Below are 22,890 nucleotides of genomic sequence, written 5' to 3' on the forward strand. Positions count from 1 at the left end.
CAGCACTCAATCCACTGTGCCAAACTGGCCAGGGCATGATAATGATTTTAAGTAAGGTAAAGAAGTATTTAATTAAATGAATACCTAGCCAAATTATTAAACAAGTACAAATACTTTCAAGCAAGAATAGTCTAACACTGTTGCCATCCTAAAGACAGTCCGCAAAAAGGCAGTCTGGCAGTCAGAAAAGAGGAGAGCCAGTGCAGAAGGGGTAGATGGAGGTGTCAAAACCAGAGGTGGAGACAGATCTCAGGTAGACAACGGTTAATGCACGTTAGAAAAACGAACGAATGGCAGGCTGGTAGAAAGATGGATGAGACAAAGTAGTGGTTACTTAGGAACAAAACGGAAATCCAACAGCATAAGCTAGTGAGAAGCAGAAAACCAGAGCTGAGTTACTGGTATGAGAAAGTAACAGGACTTAGAGTAATAGATCTTATGAAAGTATTAAGCTAAAAACAAACTGTGCAAGGAACAGTTAAAGCTAAATCCAATGGAATTTAATTCAAGCAGGCAAAGTAAAAAACCAGGCAGCCAAAACGTCTATGTTGCTCACACATTTTCCCAGTGCAGCATATTTCATATCATAAAACTGTAGATGTTTAATCTCTGCTTCTCCTGACCTGTCATTGTACGTATGTCAAACATTTAACATGACAGCTCTAAGCACACGATTGTTCCTACAGCTCCCAAAAGTTCACTACACTATAAAGACAGGAAGATGGTACTGGTAAAATGCCTGGTTAAAGTATCTATAATCAAGGTCATCAATTTTGTAAAAAAAAAAAAAAAAAACTGTACAATTTTATAAGGTCATCTAATGTCATGAAATTTTTATGAATTTTTCTGTAGCTGAATTAAAATTACATCTGTCGACACCATCAAAAGGAGTAAGATTTCAGCATGTTCTATGGCTCCGATTCCCCACACAGTGAGGTCACTGGCCAGCCCTAGGGAAACTCTTCTTTTATAATCATCTCAAGTTCTAGACCGCCTGCCAGGTGCAGCCACCAGGAACGTGATGATAACCGTATCTCTTACGCTGCCGCACAGCTCATCTGTGTGCAGCTCCGGGGTTCTGTGCAGATAAGGCTCAGGTGCAAATTACCACAGGTAATTTTATGATCTGTGGTTGTATATTTTAGGAGTCACCATAAGGAGCTGTTACCAATTAGAAGTAATTCCATGAATATACAAATGTTCTCATTCCTAATGGTCCCCTGTACCTTATAAATTCTTTGCAAATCTCAGAATATTTGTTTACAAATATATACTAATATATAGTATATACAAATATCTGCTCACTAAAAACTTATTTTCTGAAATGTGTTCTTTCCGCACATAATTTGAAAGTTAACATCTCAGTGCAGTAAAATTAAGTCCATTGTTTTTTATTAAAATCATACAAGTCATTTTAAATATTTTCATCAGAAATGATATTCCAAATCTTAATATCAGTAGTTCTTAAAAGTTCACTAATAATAATGATTTGACTATTTTTCCATTACTCCTAACTACTTTCTGTAACCAATTATTTTTACCCTTTTAATTGGATGTCATTCATTAATAGACACTGTATCAGTAGGACTTACTAATTTTATTAGACATTTCTTTTAGTTGCATATCTAAAAATGTGACTAGGAGAACTTACTGTTCTAGTTTAACCTTATGACAGGATTCTGATATTTATAAAATAATTTCTTTAACATTATAATTTTACTTGCCCTAAATATCGTTTCAACAAACTTACTCGTTTGAAGTCATTCATATTTGTTGCCTGGACTGGAGTACCAATGAAAGTAAAATATGAAACTCGTGTGGTTTCTTCTTCACCTTGATTGGACTGCACAAATATCTACCAAAAAACAATAATGTTTGCAGTAATTACAATCCTTTTTCATAAAAATGCTTCCAGTTTAACTGATCTCCTTAGATTATTAATAAACATACTGAACCTTCCACTCTTTGTAAGGAGTGATCCCAATTACCCTGAGACCAGTGCTCCCACTGGAACATTAATTCCACTGTTCGCCCTGCTACTCGCACCCACTCCAGGGACGTCCCGGCAAAACACCCGTATCCACGGTTCTTGGTAATTTAGGGTGGCTGGGTCATGATTAAATTCTTTAAAACGAAATGTTTAAAGAATATGAAATTCACAATTATAATTAGCCGGGTGCTGTTGAAATTTTATAAAAATTATAGTTTTTCCCTGAGGAATATTTCTGCAGTTACATTCTTTCTGATATTCATTCACTTAATTTCCTAGAATAGTAAAAGAAAGCAGTATTGGAAACCAGCTCATAAAACTACTCTATGCTCATACAGGGTCCAGCACAAATAACATCCCTTTTTATTACAAAATCGTAAGCATGTAATTCTGTAACCTAACAATATCACACTCAAGCACCCCATATGACATTTCAGGTGAAATGTTCAAGTTAAAACCACAAATTATTACACTCATATTAATACCCTACCAACCACACTCAAGCAGGCCTTACTTCTGCCGGACCCTGTGTTTTTTTACACTTGACCATTGCTACTTCCTATTGATCCTCCCCTTGCCCCAGCATGTTAGGAGACAGAAGTTTTATCCATAGGTCCTCTCTCAGTCTGTTTTTATTTAATTCACTCCATACTTTAGAACACAACATTCTAGATGCTGTCTACTGAATACTATCTCCACTACCTTGACCTGGACAACAGACTTCTTTCATTCACAGGTGGCACACACCAGTCAGCTTGTGTGGTTTGTGTAGGCAACCACAGATTCATCTCAAAGTGAACTGCTCAATTAAAAACTTCAAGTCTATAATTAATTAGTAGACTGTGAAACCAGCTCTCCATTCCTTTATTTGTAATGCTCTTTGAATCTAAGCACAACAGTTTTTGTATCTGCTGCTTTTAAAATTCATCCACTTACTTTAATTAGACTTTCTGATCAAAACTGTCACTTCAATTTCAACTTTATCACCAAAAACAGTGACAGACATGCTGCCTGTGTCTTAAATGAAATTTTGATGGAGAGAGGACACAGCATATAAAGACTGGAGCCTGTCACAAGGTAACTGTGGTTTGTGATTCTAATGACATAGGCGAATAGAGAATGTCAGGATCTCTAGGTTGGAAGAGCTTTTCCGATAAAAAGCTGCCTTCCTCCCAGCACAAAGGCAAAGGTGTTGTTATCAACACATGCTAACAGCATTCTTTAATCTGGAAGAGCCAGAATCGTCCCACTAAAGCAAAGAAATCACACTGGTTTGGCACGACTTGTTCTCAGGGACGAGGCTGATTCCCGCTTCTTTTTCCGGGCCTGCTAGGGTCCCGTCCTAAGCCTCCCGTGCCCTCCTCTAAAGGACGGGCGGGAGCGCACAGTACACGCTGGGTTTCAACACCAAAGTGCACAGAAGCAGTTAATAACTGCTAAGAAGCAACAAACTATCTTTTCAAAGTTACTTTTACTGAGATCGTGACCACTACATTATTAAAAACTCAGGATTCTAGAAAGGTGCATCCAATTTTACAAATGTGTCATTCATTACCAGGTATGAATAATACAGCACAAGTATCTTCAGTTCAGGTATGAATGTTCTAGAATAAACTTTTAACAACAGTTGCCAAATGTGTATCAAATAAGTAAACTGACAAATCCACAAATTAAAATTAATCTGTCCTTCCCCTTAGGGCACACAGATAAATTAAGAAGAAAATTTAATTAGCTCATTATACATTTTTAGTATCTCAAACCAAGTGGACAAATAACTACTTTAAAAGATCATTTAGAATCACTAAGTTCAGCATGAATGGCCACCCACAAAGCCATTACACATATCCTAATGAAACGCTACTTACAGTTACACTGTTGACATTCTGAAACTTAACATAGCGCAGTGGAATGATGCTGTCTTCTTTAATGTCATCCTCTGTTAGTTCCAGAGCCTGAGTTGGTTCACTTCTTTCTGCTTCTTCGAAATCCATAGATCGGGGTAGATTGATAAAAATTTTTACGTATTTAGGACCCTGACCTGTAAAATGGTCGAATAAAATGAAACTCTAAAAACCAAACATATGTTTTCCTACCTATGTTATTACATTCATCCTGTACAAACGTAAGCACATACGCACACATCCACATATATCATTAGAATTCTAAGAAAGTCTAGGTATTTTCATAGCCATTTCTCGGCTTGCTGGCACTGCACTCTAGGGATTCTAGATTAAAACACATACAAACATGCACATGTGTGTCCACACACACGTGTTCAAAGTTCCCGCCCTCCCATGCAACAGATGCACTATGGGTACGCAGTGCTGCCAGGGAGAAGGTGCAGAACAGCAGCGCTGGGGCCTGACAGTACGTGCAGGTGAACAAGTTTCACGAACGAGGTCACAGTGGACCTGGGTCTTGTAACTGCCAACAATAGGCACATTTCGTTACTTAGGAGGAAAGCATTACCAGCGACACCATTAGCCAAACGCCTATTCATTATACAAATTGCCAAATTTCATCTTAGGAATTAAGATGTGCTCAGTGGTAAACTCACATTTATAGAGCATCTTAGTCCCTTTAACTTCAGGGTACAATCTAAGACCCATATTTTTGGGCTGATTAAAGAATCCTAAAATATTCACATTGCTTAAATGTGCATTACTACAGCATTTGTTTTTACAAATACTTTGTATTTTCAAAATAAAGACAGTTTCGCTAAGGAAAGTTCATTAATATACAAAAATTCAGAATAACAAATGAGAAGGAAATGCTTTTTGATAAGTAGGGTGTAGGCTCCTTCTTACAATCAATTAAAAAACAAAACTAAAAGAACGCCAAGTCCTTACCCCCTCCACCCTTCCCCTGCAAAATTCCTCAACTGAAACAGAAAAAAAGGGAGGGGCTGAGTGAAGAAAAGTCTTCATTTAATGAAAAGAGAAATGCCAAGTCTCTACAACCATGTTTACGGCATCATATGTGTAAAGAACATGAATCTATAAATATGGCACAAGCAATAGTTTTATCGCCCGTAACAGGAGTTTGAAATAAGTTATCTCCCAGTTCTGATCTTAGAAAATGGCTGTTTCGAACCTAGAGTTTCAGAGTAATAACTGAAAGAAAGGGTTCACTTGCTTTCAGGGTAAGAGGAAACTTAAATTCTAAAATTAAAAACTTCAGAAATAAATCTCACATCATTTACCCATTCATTTACACCCTCGCTTTGTTACAAAAACAATTTCACTCCCCAAACAAGGATATTCTACTTCTACTTAATAAACAGAAGTAGGCCTGCTGACAGGTCTACAGAACAGAAAGTTAGTTTAGAGGAAAACCGTCCATCACTTACCATTATCTGGCCCTTGAAATTTCATCGAATAAAGCTTAACAGGTTGATTGAATGCCACAGTAATAAGCAGCTGTTAAGAAAATAATAGTTTAATTTTAAAAGAGCTCTTGAACACCTTGAATACACGTAACAACTAAGTAGAATTAATTCAGGGGCAAAAAGTTTTAATTCATCTCAATGTAATATGTCAAGTCAGTGAGCTGAAAGTCACTTGATTAGACTGACACTTGAAAAACACAATCATATTATTCACAAAAGGGAATGACAACAAATTTAATGGAATAACTCGTTATAACTATGCATGAGAACCTAAGGTCTTGTAACCTATAAATTGGCAAGCAATTTGCTCTCTATAAACTCTAACAAAATTCCCAAATTAAAATAAAAAGTAAAATATTTATGCTAGTATGTCAGCTTAACATTTTTCAGAATGGTTTGTTTGTCAAACATGTACCCATGGCACTTAACAATTTATAGACAATTCACAGCTTATGTGGGGAGGTCAGCCCTCAAATGAACTTTGTATCATCCAAAATTCAAGAGAAGGGGATTCTTAAAGCTCTAGAGTCACCTCCAAACACCATTTAGTATGAACACAGTCTGAAAAATATTCCCAAAGCTATACAATAAGGTAGCTCTTGTTGGAGCACAAACACTGGGGTTTAGACTTATGGTTTTAGAATCATTCTGGTTTGTCTGCTGAGAAAAAACCTATATATCCTTTGGACTATAATCCTTTGGTTATATAAGTACTTTTTACATTGAAGTTGCAATAGTGTGTCAAAAAGAATAAGCATGACTTGTTTGGGGATCTGAACCACAGATGAAAGGGAAATGAGAGTGAAAGCTAGAAACAGATCAAGTCAGCAAGAATCTGATGCTGGCCCTGGCTGATGTGGCTCAGAGGATTGAGAGACAGCCTGCAGACCAAAGGGTCACCAGTTCAATTCCCAGTCAGGGCACAAGCCTGGGTTGCAGCCAGGTCCTCAGTAGTGGGTGTGCAAGAGGCAACCACACATTGATGTTTCTCTGCCTCTTCCTCCTACCCTTCCCCTCTCTCTAAAATTAAATAAATAAAATCTTAAAAAGAAATTTTTTTTAATTTATTTTAATTGTTGTTCAAGTACAATTTTCTATCTTTTACTCCCATCCCAGCCCACCCACCCAGGCCTCCCCACCTCCCATCCATTTCCACCCACCCCTAGTTTTTGTCCATGTGTCCTTTATACTTGTTCCTGCAAACCCTCCCCTTTTCTGCTGAAATTCCCCTGAAATTCCCTCCCCTCTCCCCTCTAGTCACTGTCAGCCTGTTCTCTATTTCAGTGTCTTTGGTTATATTTTGCTTGTTTCTTTGTTTTGCTGTTGAAAGAGAAAATGCTGACACTGTCTTCCTGAAGCCAGTGAAGAATCCTTTAACTCTTTAAGAAAGAAGCATGATCAGATTCATATTCAGAAAAAAATACAGCTTTTGCAAACATGTGGAAGACGAACTGGAACGGGCACAAAGCAGTCGGTGGAACAGAAAGTCAATTCAGGAAAATAACAGTCGAGATGAAAGACGGCTGGGTGGAGGCAGTGCCACACTACTTCCTCTGGGACGACAAGGCAGGACGTCTAGGGAAGCGCACTGCAGGGTACGCCGGGCAGTGAGCACTAGACACACGGGAAGTGCTCATTCTGCGTGAGTAAGACGTATACGAGGAGGGCAAGAATGAACAAAAGCACGGAAGGGTGGTGACGGTTCACGTCGGTTCACGTCGGCAGCGGGGCCAACCAGGAGTTTGGCGACTCTCCCCGAGCGCCTGGCCCCTGGCCTGGAACAGAGGAAAGGGGGTGGGTCTGCACCGCCCAAGGGCAGGGGTCGAAGAAAACCAAAATGTTAAAAAAGAAAGGAAGAGGCGTCACCTAGGAAAGAGACGTAAAACCAGGAGATGGAAACCCAATAAAGAAACAAGAGCAGGCATCAGTACTGATGATCGCTATAAGCCTTCATTAACCGAGGCGCTCAATTACCTGCTCATCACAATCAGATTCCAGGAAGGTCACGTCTTTCCGTAAACAGTTGTCAAATCCATGCTCATCACTTTCATTAAGACATTCACAGCCAGCTTTGTTAACAAAAGGCATTAAGTCCATCTGAAAATAGTAAATCAAGATGTTAGGCAAAGCGTTTGGATTTGGCATAAAATTCTTAGTAAAAAACTTAAATATGTGATTTGCTCTAGATTGGGCAATTTTAGAGAAAATGTCTCTTTTAAAATAGTTATTAAAACTGTGATAGTAATCTGTTCGATTCCCAGTCAGGGCACATGCCTGGGTTGAGGGCCAGGTCCCCGGTGGGGGCCACATGAGAAGCAACCACACATTGATGTTTCTCTCTCTCTTTCTCCCTCCCTCTCTCTAAAAATAAATATATAAAATCTTAAAAAAAAACTTTGATAGTAATCTTTTCATTTGAGTTTCTGACTGAAAGCTACCACTCGTTACTGAGGCCAAATCTAGGCTTAGCCCACTGGATGAGGCATCAAAAACCAAGCCTTTAACGCTAAGATTATACAACACTGACTGATACTTTTGTAGTATCAGTACTTTACGGTAGAAAATACGCAAATTAAAATACGCAAAGAAAGAAAATACGCAAAGAAAGCCTACCTCCCTTTGTTAGTTGCCATGGTTTCTTTAAACCTATATCCATGAAGGACTTAGATTAAAAAAGACTAGCAAATATGGATTTAAACTGTTTTTACTATGAAAATTTCAAACATCCATAAACAGAATTAATACAGCTCACTCCATGTACCCGCCCCCCAGTCACAATAAATACCAGTTCATGACCACTCTTATTGCACCTCCACCTGTGACCAGTGCCCAACCATTCCCAGTTGAAATTTTCAAGTAAATCTTAAGTCTTTTGTCATTTCATTCAAACATTTCAGTATGTACAGCATTTCTAAGCGATAAGGACTCATTAAAAAAAAATCTTCAATATCATTATCAAACTAAAAAAAATACTGTCAAAAAATAACACCGTCAAATACCAGTGTTTAAATTTCCTCAATTATCTCACAAATGTTTTATAGTTGAATTGTTAGACTCTGAATAAGGAGCAAAAAAAGTACCAAGACTGTATTCAGTTAACACAGCTCTTAAATTCCTTTTCTAATCACTCAGCCCACGGATTTCTAACATCCCGACTCTGCCGATTGCTCCCCTGTGGCAGTGGCATTTAACGATTCCTGTCGATCTGTTAGCTGAGACTTCTACACTCCCAACACAACCTGCCAAGACACATGGTAACAGCAGCCCGCCCTGTCTCATTACTGACTTCAGTGGGAATGCCTTCAGTGCTTCCCCGTTAAGATTTTATTGAACACTGCAAAATAAATGGGTAATATGTGTTGTTAAATACCTTTTCTGCACATTATGAGAGCATGATTTTTCTCCTCTGGATTGTTGGATTTTGCTACTAATATTTTATCTACATTTTTTTTTTTACAATATTCCTAACTGGAACTGGTCAGTAGCTTTCTATTTTGGTGCAAACTCTGTCAGATTCTGGGATCAATGTCATATATACTTCCAAAAGAAATCTGAAAGTTTTCTCTCTTTATCTGGTCTTAAGGTTTGGTACAGTTCCCCTGGGAAGCTATCTTGGCCGTTATGGAACAGCTCTTTCACTGTTTGTTCTAGTAGAGTTTTGATAAACTTTACTTTCCTAGAAAAGTATCCATTTCATCCACTAACCAAGGACCATTTTTAAAATTCATCAAATATTGCAGATTGTGAGTTGCACGTTCACCTTTCTATCAGAATCTTTATGATATATTTTTTTACCTAAAGATACTAACACATGTATAAATACTTCTGGAAGACTAAAGGAAACTTTATTACATGTAAAATAATTATCAATATGGTAATAATCCACCCTGGCTGGCATAGCTCAGTGGATTGAGCGTGGGTTGGGAACCAAAGTGTCCCAGGTTCGATTCCCAGCCAGGGTACATTCCTGGGTTGCAGGCCATAACCCCCAGCAACCGCATGCACATTGATGTTTCCCTCTCTCTCTCTCTCTCTCTCTCTCTCCCCCCTCCCCCCTCTTCCCTCCCTAAAAATAAAGAAATAAAATCTTTAAAAAAAATGGTAATAATCCATTACCATAATAAACTTAACTATTCATGTGGTAGCCTAAATGGTTTCAAAGCCAAATGTTATTGTGTATTACAGTAAGTGTTATATTGTGTGAAATGTTAAAGATATTAACTCAGAGTAACATTTTGTAGCCCTCACATGTAGGGTCTGATTTGACTTTGATAAAGGATGACATATTTATAGACCAAAACTTATAGTTCTAAGGTCAAAACAATATACTAACAAGCCTCAAGATTCAGAGCACGTGCAAATGCAAGCTCAGCTCCAGACTGCCTCACATTCAAACTGTGGGAGAAGAAGACTGGATTTAGAGGGCATGAGGGGAGCTATCTGCACCTACAGTATGTACTCTCAGCAAATTATGGGCAAGAGAAGATGTAATGCTTTAAATTTTCCTAACTTCAGTAAACATGTAAAAAAACTAAATCACTGTGTTCAAAAAAGCACTCTCTTACTTCTGAATAAGAATCTATTATGATTCTTAACTTTTTGAGTATCTTCTGCAATATCTGAAACCTCCTCAAGGAGACACATGTTTGCATCTATCTTACTCTGGCTCCAGTTAAATTATGAGTTTCAAAACTATAGTACATATAAAATAAACAACTGTACAGCCTCTTAGAATTAAAACATAATGCCTAAAGGCTTTATTCCAAAAAATTGAAAATGTTATTTAAAAGTTGTCAATACATTTTTGTAACGCTCTATTTAAATCTATTTAAGACACAGATTTTCATTCAGTGTCTCTTACCCCCATTAAGACTCTACTTGTGTTGTGGGAGCAATGTTTTTTGGGAACACATTACCAGTATTAAACATTCAATAATCTTAAGATGTAAATAGTCCAAAACTTTTAATGTCTTGATTGACACCAGATGGGAAAAAAAGAAAACGTTTTAATAGCTTTTCACATGGTATTCATAACATTTGCATGAAAACAAATTTTTTTATTTCTTTAAATTTTATTTTGTCCTGCTCGTTTCCCCACCTGAGGCCAATGCATGCTAGCGCACCCAGCTGACGTGGAAGGAAGTATCCCTGCAGCTAAGCAGCAGGGCTGCTGTGCTCAGAAGGTGTTTTCACGCAAACACCCTCAGTAATAAAGAAAAAAATACAAAGATGTAAGCACAACAGTTTACAAGGCAAATTATTTCCAAAATTTTCCAAAAGGTGCCATAACCCTGACTTATACAACATGTTTATACTTTCTAACTGGATATCGCAAATTTCAAGTTATTATTCAATATATAACAGTTCTACTTTAAATAAATATGCACTGTACTTCCCTAACTAAAAACAACTGTCAGTACCACATGCTAGTCACTTGTTGAAGACACAACCCCCACACCTACAAACACACTCAAAGAATCTCTCGAATTTCTCTATCGAGCCTCCTTATTCAGCATGAGTGTAAGGGACTTAGGGAAAGGGCTTGTAGCCCCACGACACAGGTCTGCTTTAATGTACTCAATATACATCCTTTCATATATTAGCTTTAATTTGAGGTAACACTTTTTTTAAAAAAAATTCATTTTTTGATCTGCCAATACAATAAATTTATTTACCAGTTTGCATAAACAAATCAGCTACCATAAAATGCTACTTCTAAATTTCACTTACTTCCTCAATAACTCTCAAATACAAAGATACTGCACTATAACTATTCATACTAGTTTTCAGAATTGTTGAAGTTACGTCTTCAAGTTATTATTTAGAATAACTTACTCTTAAAACTAGAAAAACACATCCAATACTCAAGTCATATTTGGTTCTAAAACAAAATCCATTAGCTAGCATATTACTTTTAGGGGGGCAAAAGGCATTTTTAAAAGTCTTAAAATGGCTATTAAAATAGTTCTGAAAGCAGATTTTTTAAAAAACTGACAAAGAAAATTAGCAGGAAAATGGTTTATGATGGGGAATAAAGTTGTAATACAAACACATGGACAAATCCCAATAGTCAGGCAGTGAATTTACTTTTGAAGTTCTTATCTGAAAGTATTCCAAACTAGTAAGAGACAAAACATGAAAACACAGTCGATCTCACTTCAACCAAATAACGGCAAAAGGAAGACATCGAGATTTCACTTCCAAGTCTACGTACATAGCCTTTTGGAATATCTGTGTCCTCATTGCTTCCAGGGTCGTTTTCTAAGTGCTGCTTGATTTTTTCTTCTAATCCCACAGCATCTGCTCCTTGATATTGATCAATTCTTACTTTGTTCCGAAAAAACAAAAATGTAGGTGTTGCTGATATATTGTTGGTGGCAGCTGTTCCCTAGAATTGACAAATCAGATAGCATCATGAATTAAAATTAATCGTAAACTACTCTGAATATTCAAATTCTATCTGTATGGAAGTTAAATATCAGAAGCATGGACTGTAACATGCAAAATAATTTATTCCTAATTGCTACTTAAAAAAAAGTAGGCCTATGTTTTAAACTACATTACCCATTGAGGTCCAACTACATTGTATTATTTGCTTTACATCCACAATGAAGAACAGCACTGTATTGTATCAGTTTTAGTGTTAAATACTCCATGCAATAGAACAATTAGCTCCCCACACAGAAACTGCTGTACAATACCAGATAGCTCTCTTATGAGCGCATACCGTTTCCCAAAGGGATACGGGTATGACAACACAAACCGCTGGTGCTGGGGAAAACACACACGTGAAAACAGAAGTCCGCCCCACCATGAAGACGAGGTAACACACTTTGCCTTGCAATCCTCACCCAGTCTCTAACATTTATCTCCCATCCAACATGCTGCAAGAGCTATCTTTTTAAATTCTGCTCCAACACCACAATTACTACAAGAGTAACTAGTAAGTAGAAACTAGCTCCTTAGCACTGATTCATGAGAATTTACAAAGTAAATGTGTCACCTTACATATTCAAATACTATGAACAGGTAACCACTATATCATTTAAAGAAAAAAAGCATAAAGTTTACATGAAAATGTCTTCTCTAAGCCTCATTTTAAAAAAAAGGTACTAACAGTGCTGTCCAAAAGAAACATAATGTGAACTGTATGTATAGGTAGCTTAGTTTTCTAGTGTCCACGATAAAAAAGTAAAGAAAAACACAAAAAAATCTGTAGCTGGAGGACAGCATGGCTCCAGAAGACAGACTTCCAGACTGAGGTGGAGATACTTAAAATGCGAGCCAGTACTGCAGTCCAGTGGTATGTAACGTTAGTACTAATAAACGTTAATACCGGGTTTACACTACCCAAATTCCCAAACTACTAACTACAAACTACATAACATTCTAAATCCTTTTCACACTTGGTAACAAAGACAAAGCTTCACCCCCCAAAAATTTTAAAAAGTCCCTTAGAGATAAAAAGACTGTATTTTTAGTAATAGAAGGAGTAACTCCCCCATATTTCTACATATGACAACGCACAACTATCACAGAGCCATTCCAACTAAGTAATCAGGACACTCTACCTAGACCACTGTGGCTCAATCAAAAGTAACCAACATTTTAAAGTTTCTGATGAGTATGCAGCTTTGTAGCTAAGATTAAAAATTGATCAATGCAAATCATACTGCAGGCAGGGCGAAAGCAGGTGTATGGTTGTTTGTATGGGAAATAATACAATAATTAATAAATAAGAATATAAGAATAAACTCTGTTTCATATTCTCACAACTGTAAACCTACTTTCACCCCTCCCTGTACAACCAAAAATTTTCTGCTATGGCTTTCTAATCAGCCAACACCTCTGTAGTAGAGGATATAATTCTAGATTTGCAAAAAAAATAAAGAAATGTAAAAACACACAAAACTGCGAGGTGACCTATTAGTTCAGCATATTAATTTTATATCAGAAAGCTACTAATACAAACAAACTCAGAAGCAATTAATAATTGAATTGCCCTTCTTAACTAATGCACCCATGATGGCATTTATAACAATCATATCAACATATTTTCTTATTTTCAAATTAATAAATACTATTTGCATAAAGAAATAAACACAGGACAATATTAACGTTGAAATTCAAATCGATTTGTAAATAACATTTTGTAAAAAGGACTCCTTCCCCTTACCTGACACTGGTGTACATCTACTTCCAAGAAAACTGCCTGTGGGTACTTATTACTCATAGTACTGAATGCTGGGGCAATCCTTAGACATGGTCCACACCTGTGAAAGGTAAAAGCGATGCTCAGTAAAATAACATCAAAGACTGAACTAATTTATACTGTAAAGAGCTTAAGAATGAAAAGATAAAATGAAAAACACACATTCTGATCATCCTGGCCTTAGACTTTCAAGTCCTTTCCACTGAACTATTTAGATACACTTGCATCAATACCACATTGTCTTTTTTTTTTTTTTTTGAACGAGAGACGAAGGGGAAGAGAGAGGGAGAGAGAAAGAGACTCGGACTGTTGTCCATTTATTTATGTACTCACTGGCTGACTCTTGTATGTGCCCTGACCAGAGACCAAACCCACAATCCTGGAGCATCGGGATGACACTCTAACCAACTGAGCTCAGCGACCAGGGCTAATACCAATCGTCTCAATGACTACAGATGAGTGTTACAAAGCTAGAGGTCAGTAGTGTTAAGTCTTTCAGTGTTGTTCACTGAGACAAGTTAAAGGTCTACTTAAGTGAAGGAACATATCATGGTTATGAATTGGATAATTCAGTATTTTCAAGGTGTCAATTCTCAATTTGGTCTCTATAGTCCACAAAATACCCCACTAGGTTTTCTTGGAATAATTAACAAATTCATATTCTCAAATGTATAGGGAAATACTGAGTATATCCCAAGCTATTTTAAGGTTCAAAGCTGAAGAAATTACATTACCAGGTATTAAAAACTATCATAAAGCTTTATAAATTAAGAATGCACAATACTGGCACAAGGATAACAAACTGACCAATGTAAAAAAAAAAAAAAAAAAAAGGAACAGACCCATCCCATACACAGTAGCCTGTTTAATAAAAAGGTGACACAAAAGTGCAGTGGGTAAAGGATGATAGTGCTTAGTTAACTAGTGCTTAGTTCCCATCCAAATGGGAAAAAAATGAATTTTGACCCCTACCTCACACCATACACAAGCACCAATCCAGATGGATTATAGATTAAAATGAGAAAGGTAAAGTATTAAGGGTGTTAAGAAAATGTAGAGAGAACACTTTCTAAAACCTGGAGTATGCAAAGATTTCTGCAAACAGAAAAGCCACTAAAGAAAAAATTATATAATGATATATTGAAACATACTTGAAAAACTAGAAAATATCAACACTGAGACTTATCACAATATTACTTAGAGGGTAAAAAGATAACACACAAACTGATAAAAACAATCTGTCAAACATAAACAAAGGACTTAATACCTCTAGTATGTAAAAATGCTCCTACAAATCAGTAAGAACAAGAATGACACCCCAAAAGAAAAACAGGTACACTTCTGAATAGGTACCTGACGAGTGAGGTTATCAAGACAGTCGATAAATATGGAAAGACGCCCTGTGTCACCAGCCACCAGGGAACACGTGTACAAACTAAACTCACCACAACACTGAAAACAAGACAGCATGCAGTATGGTCACGAAAGTGCAGCAACTGAACTCAGTGGCAGCTGGTATAACCCACTTCGGAAGGGAAGACGAGAAACCGGCAGCCTCTGCTAGTGCGAGGTTAATGCCTACCTACGGTGGTTTCTGAGGCACACATACACAAAAGAAATGTCCACATACGCTTGCCTTACAGCATTTAAAACAAACAAACAGACAAACAAAAACTGATAGTAGCAACATTTCTAAGAGCCCCAAACTGAGGACTACTCAAATCCCTATCAACAACATAGTGAGTAAATTAATTGTAGTTATTCATGGAGTGGAATACTATACGATGAAAATGACTAAGGTAAAATCCCTTGCAGAAACATGGGTGAACCTTACAAACAGTACCGAGGAAAGATGGACACTATATGATTCCAGGTGTGTACAGTTCCAACACAGGCAAAATGAGTCAATGGTGGTATATATCAGGACAAAGGTTACCTCTGTGAAAGTTCGTGACAGGATGGTACCACTTGAGAGAATTCAAGAGGCTGGTAATGTCCTCTTTGCCCAGAAGCTGATTACATGGCTACATGTGTTCAGTTTGTGACACTTGTCTAAGCCATACACATTTAGAATTCTGCACTATGTATGTTATGTCTCAATAAAAAGTCAAAAGAGTAAGAAAAAATCTTGGCTTCTGTGTACAGAAATACAAGGAAAAGCAAATTTCAAAGCACAAAATGTTCAAACTCAAACTGTGACTGTCTCGCTACTCTTAACACTCTAAGCAGCACTCTCATCCTGGGCTATCCTTAAGCCTCACATCAAAAAGCTAAGAAAGTAACTATTAAATTCTTAAATATATTAAACTAGATGCTTCTGAAAGTAGATTTTTGGATTTAACAATCCTCAAGTAGGCCCTGGGACAAAATTATAAAGAAATAAAACATTTATAGTCAACTAAATCTATAAGTAGTTTAACAAATTACTTCTAGCTATTAATTTCTTAAACATTATGGATGGGAGTACAAATTAGTAGATCCTTTATGAAGGGCCAGTGAGTCATTACTTATCAATTTTAAATGAGTACAACCCAAGACTTAACCATCTTACTTCTACAAGTCAATCCTATCTTAACACTTACTCAATTACACAGTTTGTATAAGAAGTTCAAAGAATGCAATGGTTGTAGGTAGTTAAAAAAAAAGAAAAAAGAGACGAAAGAATCTAAATGGCAATTAAGAAAGAAATAGTGTTACAAGTATGGCCCATTCACACCAGGGGATAAGAATAATCTGTGCTGTGTAAAGAAAACTAAGTCTCATGATCACATCACACACACACACACACACACACACACACACACACACACACACAAGTTTAGGGGAAACTTTTAAAATTATCCATACTTCTGCAACCTTTGCTTTTTTTTATGATGAACAGGTATTTTTATTTTGAAATATTAAATAAGTTGTCACAAAAGAGGAACAGGTCTTTAGGTTATACAACAATATACTCATTCCTGAAAAATCTGCCTTCTGTAAAAGCATGCCGAAAAATAGAGTGTAAGGGGTGGGGGGGTGGGGAGTAAGACTGATGCAACCCACTGAAACCCACACAATTTTGTAAAAATACCCCTAAGAAAAACAGTGAGTAGTACTCAGGAAATACTGGGGCAGCTGGGCAGGTGGCTCAGCCCTAGAGGCGACCTCAGAGGACACTGGAAATAAACACAACGATCCAGTGGAAGCGCCGCTCACAGGTGCTGCGAGATCCAGAGGGAAGTGGCGCTCCGAGCCAGTGGGACGGACGGCGGCGAAGGGGGGGAGGGGCAGGAGGAAGCGCAACGCTGAGCACAAATCCTTTGAGCAACTGCGCTGGGTGCTCACGTTAAATTTTACTAACTTTAACTTTCTTAAAATAAACCTGAAGGGGAGCTGGCCTGTGTGGCTGAGGGCTAGCGTTTCTCCTTCCTGCTAAAGGTTCTATTTCCATTCCTCCTCTTCAGTATCTGGGAAAAACAGAATATGAACCGACACAAGGTCCACGTGATGCTGACATCACTGCTCTCATCACCAATCACGTATGAACTAGCTGGTGTTCAAGAAGCACTTCTTGTAGCCAAACAGACTGTATAAAATAAAGGCTACCTTGCAAATAACCATTCCCTACCAAAATTTAACCTTGTCTAGATTTTTTGCTTAATTACAGTTAGTCTACATAGATTGGAACTTAAGTCAAAATAAGTCATAGAATACAGCACAAATATTATATAGTAGCCTACCTTCACACTTTAATAATTCAAATTAACCAGTTATTTTAAGTAAGATGTTTGCCTTGTTTATCATTAGCATTTAAGAGTAAACTTAAATTTCCATTATCAGCTGAGCTCATAAACATGTTACCCAATTTCTCTGTATGAAATGAGAAGCGAACAGATTCTCCAAGGACCTCTCCCATCTCTAAAATATTACACCAAATATGCTTGGATTTCAAGATTGTACTTTTTTCTCCTGTGCAGACCTTGACTCGTAGCCCTTAGTTCGCAATCACAGGACCTTTGAACTTGTTATAAAAGACACCACCAAACATCTAGTCCAGAGGTTTAAAAAAGAAGAGTTCTTTTTCTACCTCTGAAATTCTTTTTGACTGAAGGCTTATCTGTTAACTCAAACATGCAGAATGCATATGTAAGAAGGATTCTGTTATGCTTTTTGAGATAAAGAGAATAACAGCAGGCAACCTGCTAGCTTTCTGCAATTCATGAAGAACCAACCCCCCAAAAACTAAAACTTTTAAACTGACCTAACCTAAAATTATTTGATATGTGAGAACTGAAACTGAAGCCCAGAAAATTAAACAACTTGTCCAAGATGAGACACTCTAGTTACTGGCATGACCAGAACTAGAACCGTTAAGTCCTAAATCCAGTCCAAAATCAGCTTTCTCCGAAAGCACAGCCTTAGTTTCTTCTTAACAAGTAAACTTTCTTGTTTACAATCATAACATGGATTCTGTGTCAGAAACTTGCTGTTCTTCCCTATTTGCTAAAGTCATCAGTGCTCTACCTTGAACAATCACGTGTATAAACACATTCCGCTAGAAAACTGGTAAGGAAAATGCATGGGCTTTCTGAAGACATTTTTTAAAAGCTTATTTTTTCTGCAGAGTACAACTTTAAAATAGGTCATTTCTAGATGTATTATATTTACTAGTAAGGAGGCATAATCATAACTGCTCCTATTAATAATACAAAATAGCTACATTCACTGAACACTTACTATATGTTACACAACTTATGAAACCCTTAAATTCATTTAAGCTTTGTAATTCCTCATTTTAAAGACAAGAACAATGAAGTACAGTGCTGGAATTTGATCACAAAACTCAGCTTTTTTTTCTCTCTCTCTCTTAATCCTCATTGGAGGATATGTTTATTGATTTGGGAGTGAGAGGAAGGGAGGGAGGGAGAGAGTAGAGAGGGTGGGAGATAGAGGAGAGAGGTGTGTGGGGGAGGGGTGGAGGGAGAGGGAGGGAGAGAGAGAGAGAGAAACATTGATTCCATACATGCCCAAACGAGGGATCAAACCCACAATGTGCCCTGACCGGGAATAGAAACGTTTTGGTGTATGGAGCAATGCTCCAACCAACTGATCCGCCCAGCCTCAGCCAAAACCCAACTCTTAACGGCTATTCCAAAAATCCAGAACCGTGGCCTAGACAGTGCTTTTTGTTGTTTTTTCTAAATGCCAAGATGAAAATCATTTATATGCTCCTGAAAGGAATCCATACAGATTATATACTGTATGATACCATTTCTATAAAGTTCAAATCCAGGCAAAACCAAACTGTACTGTCAAAATTCAACAGTAATGAGGAGGATCTTGCAGGAGGGTCAGGAGTGCTGGTGTTGCTTAAATGCATGTAACCACTTTGAAAATTTATTAAACTATACATTTAAACCATTTGTGTGCATTTTTGTATGCATGCTATACTTCAATTAAAAAGTTTAGTTGATAGAATTCTCTGTATGTTCTTTCCACTCACCATGCCCCTAGTGATCTTAAAACTACCTACCTCACTGACTAATATCTGCCTCGTTCCTATGGTCTTTTGGGCTTGCTAGCTCTGTGCTATAGTAAGCCACCCTCAGTCCACAGCAATTTTGCTGTATATAATTAATACAATATACGTATGATGTATTATTTGGACAAGCTACCGAAACCATTAGAACTCAACATCCTAATGCACATTAATTTTCTTGTTGGGTTGGTTGACCTAACCAACTACAAAGTAACACTTGCTTTAAGAAAATTGAATACATAGTAAACACATTACAACAGTGATACATTCATGAATTCAGGATAAAAAAAAATCATTCATACTGGACTTTATGGGGGAGAAAATGTATATCCTTTTAACATTGGAGCTTAACTACCAATGATAACAAAAATAGCACTGCTTGTGACCATTAAAATGTATCTGGGTTTATTAAAAAAGTAGCAGTTTGGGGATACCAGTTATAAAAACAGGTTACCATAGCATATTAATTCACATATATAATTTTATTCTCTAAACAATATGGTTAGGTTAAATGTTAGTATTCCCATTAACAGGTAGGGGAAAGAATGCCAGAGAGTGAAGTGAATTGTCCTTGGTCATAAGATTAAGATTAGTCGTGCAGACAGAGTGGTAGCCAAGGCATTCAAGTCATTTACTGAAAAATGTCAGGCTCTTCACTCTGCAGAAATGAAACTACACTGCCCTTCTGCCTAGGCTAAGAGCAACGACAACCCTTAACAACCCAAACAGTGCATTCACCAATGGGACTGAAGTTATTTAACCTCTCCGTGACTCAATTTCCACAACTGTAGAATGGGGATAATTTCATTATTTTGAAAACCGAATGAGTCAATAAGAGAGCTTAAACAAGTGAGTATACTGAATGCCACTGAACTGTACACTGAAAAGTGTTTAAAATGCTAAACTTTATGTTATATATATATACATATTACTATCTATAAAAAATGAAAAAAATACTGAAGATCCACTGATGATTTTTAAACCGAAGAGTAACAATATGTGTAATGTTTAGTAAAATTAATAGACAGTATAACACATGAAAGTGAAAAATAAGGAATAAGGGTTAAAGTAGAATTGGAAATGATGCAGGTGCTGGAGAAAACTATTTTCTTGGCCTAAAATGGGACATTAACTTTGATCTAAGAGGTTTCTTACATGATTTAATTTGGTACAGTTAGTTGTTGTCTAATACTGCTACCCATATATGTAAATCCAGAGTCATGATCACATAAAGTTTGTGTAGGAATGGTTTAATGGCCATAATACAATCTAACCAGATTTGTAATTACCTAAGTATATGTTTGAATTTAAAAGTTCTCTAAATTCAACCATTTTATTTGCTCTGAGTTTGTAAAAAGAAAACAAAATTTTCATCACACCAAAATACCTTTTAAAAGTAAATAATAACAATGCTTTACCAATCAATGTCTCCAGTTACGTTTATGGTTAAATAAAACATTGCTAATGGAGGTGTTTCCTTAACCACAACATTTTCCCACTTTTCTCACTGCCATTGATAATGTATTACTCGGTCATCCCTCCCTCTCTATAGTAGAGGAGGGGGAGAGGGTACCCTTGTGGGACAAAAGTATAAATGCTCCCACCGATTGGAATTAGGAAACTGAACTAAAAATGAAATTCACTGTTAGAATCATCTCTTCCCTTTTCTAACTCTGGCTTAGGTACTTAACAAATGTACAAGAATTCCCCATACTAAGAGTACAGACATTACAAAATTGTTAACCCTGGTAAGACACAGTTATAGAATTCTGACATTCCTTTTAGACATGTCTTTCTATATGAACTCTTTATCCTCTTCAGTTTAGTAAATGTCAAAGTCCACACGTCAAATGGGTACTCTATTCCACCATATAAAATTAAAAGTCCTACCCCTCTTTAACTCTGTGTAAGAGAGACTGGTCCAAAAATAAGTCCTAATTTGTTTTCATTTCTATCTGCATCCCTCCACCCCCTTTAACTAATCCTAATGCCGCCACTTCTATATTCAACATTTATTGAATCATGTTCAATAGATTTGAATCACTTTTTGCTCTGGAACTCAAAATATTGCTTTGTTTATACAGTTACCTGGAGAATAAAATGCATTACGTAAACAGGGATACCTGCAGTACATTTCTCCAAGTTACTGTAATTGTTTAAGTAATGTTGGCGGTCGAGGTAACTCAAGTGGAGACCTCCAATCCTTCTAACTAGGCACCGACACACACAAGAGAAGGTCGGTAAATGCACCCGTTCAAATCTCGTTCCTGGATGCCCAGTTCCACCACGTCACTCTCACACAGGAACCCTGCACACCCAACCAACATGGAAGATCCGCCAGCTCTGCGACCTGTAAATTATGTTAAGATTTACCAAGGCCAGTGAACACCTTTTCAAGGTCCCCGTCCATTTAATTCCTCGGGTAAAAGACTAAGTCTGTTTGGTCAAACCCAAACATCTGGACACCTATCTACCTATATTATATACACCTGTAATTTTTGTGATGGTATGCCATCACATGCATAGGAAAACCTAAGTTACAAAGCTACTCACCAAACATGCAACCAAAACGTAGAAAATTAAAAAGCAACCCAACCCAACCCAACATTAACTTAATTTAAAATGCATAAGGTCAGCCTTTTGACTAAGTACTACGCAGATTAGTTGGATAGCCCCATCTGAAGCTTCCAAGGGTTTACAAAAATGCAGGTGGTGCATAGTAGCAAAGCGTTCAGTAAATGAAGATTTCAAGGTTTCTACGATGCAAGTGACAGCTGGTTCCCGGAAAGAAAGGGGCAGACGCAAGCAGGGGCGGATGTAGGACTCTCCCAGACTAGAAGGAATAGAGCCGGGCCGCCCCCAAGAACAGGGCTCGTCGGAGGATTCAAAACGGGCTAGCGGGTATCTCCTGGACTGCGGGACGCGGCCAGCCTGGCCTCCGTGCCCGCCAGAAGCACCCCTGTGCACAAATGGGGGCTCAGACCCGAGAGCGGAGGCGTACTGGGCAGCGGCCTGGGGCTGCGAGCAGCGCCAGACATTCCGGAGCAGGAGGAGTCCCCAGGGAATCAGGACCGGGAAAGAGTGAAAGGAAAGCACCGACCGACAGCAGGGGCCACATGGCTGGGGCCCGGCCTCACCCTCGCATGGTGAACTTGACCACGGCGAGCCTGGAGCCCGCGCCGCTTAGCTCCGGCTGGAAATCCGGGTCGCTCCCGACCGGCTTCACTCCCACCATTCTCAGAGAGCCTGCAAAGGAGGCTGAGACGCCACCGGCTTCGAAACTGAAGACGACGATCCGGGAGAGGAAGGTCGGGGCCTGGACGGAGGAGGTGGCGACCGTGGAGCTTCTCCCGGGGATCACAGTGCCGAGTCACGCCAGGGAACAGAGCGGCGAGGGGGCGGGGCCGGGGGGGGGGGAGGAAGAGGCGAGGGAAGGTATGGCGCGCAGCCCCCAGCAGCCACCGCGCCGCAGGGCCGCCGGCGCCTGCGCTGCTTTACGTCATTTCCGTGCCGTCCGTTTGGGCTCCTACCGCCCAATGAGAACACGTAAACCATGGCTCCACTCTCCACTGAGAAGCCTTTGGCCGGCTAGAGCGGCGCAGGCGCAGACTAGTAGCGGTCACACGGTCAGGTGTGGAGTGCGACACAACGGGTCGTGTATTCCTCCGCGGTTGCAAATCGCGGGGCTTCTTCCAAGGAGTTTCTTGGGAAAGGAAAGTGAGAAGAGAGCCCTTTCTTCTTCGGGGTTCGTGTTTTAAGCACCGCCAGCCCCCTCACCC

The 22,890-nt window shown here is 38.4% G+C and overlaps 1 protein-coding gene across 3 annotated transcripts in view; it reads right to left on the reverse strand.

Moving 5' to 3' along the window:
* Positions 1-22,511, reverse strand: part of TXNL1 (thioredoxin like 1) — a 28,638-nt gene extending 6,127 nt beyond the window's left edge. For all 3 annotated transcript variants that reach the window (XM_045850243.1, XM_045850242.1, XM_045850244.1), the window contains exons 1-7: positions 22,249-22,511; positions 13,555-13,651; positions 11,593-11,766; positions 7,353-7,475; positions 5,340-5,409; positions 3,856-4,028; positions 1,751-1,855 (exon numbers count right to left, since the gene is read on the reverse strand). In XM_045850243.1, coding sequence (XP_045706199.1) covers positions 1,751-1,855; positions 3,856-4,028; positions 5,340-5,409; positions 7,353-7,475; positions 11,593-11,766; positions 13,555-13,651; positions 22,249-22,346 — 840 coding nt within the window. In that variant the 5' untranslated portion in view covers positions 22,347-22,511. The remainder of the gene's footprint in view (positions 1-1,750; positions 1,856-3,855; positions 4,029-5,339; positions 5,410-7,352; positions 7,476-11,592; positions 11,767-13,554; positions 13,652-22,248) is intronic.
* Between the last annotated feature and the right edge of the window lie 379 nt (positions 22,512-22,890).

This window comes from Phyllostomus hastatus, unplaced genomic scaffold (genome assembly GCF_019186645.2).
Source record: "Phyllostomus hastatus isolate PE091 unplaced genomic scaffold, TTU_PhHast_1.1 phas_contig_80, whole genome shotgun sequence".
NCBI classification, from domain to species: Eukaryota; Metazoa; Chordata; class Mammalia; order Chiroptera; family Phyllostomidae; genus Phyllostomus; species Phyllostomus hastatus.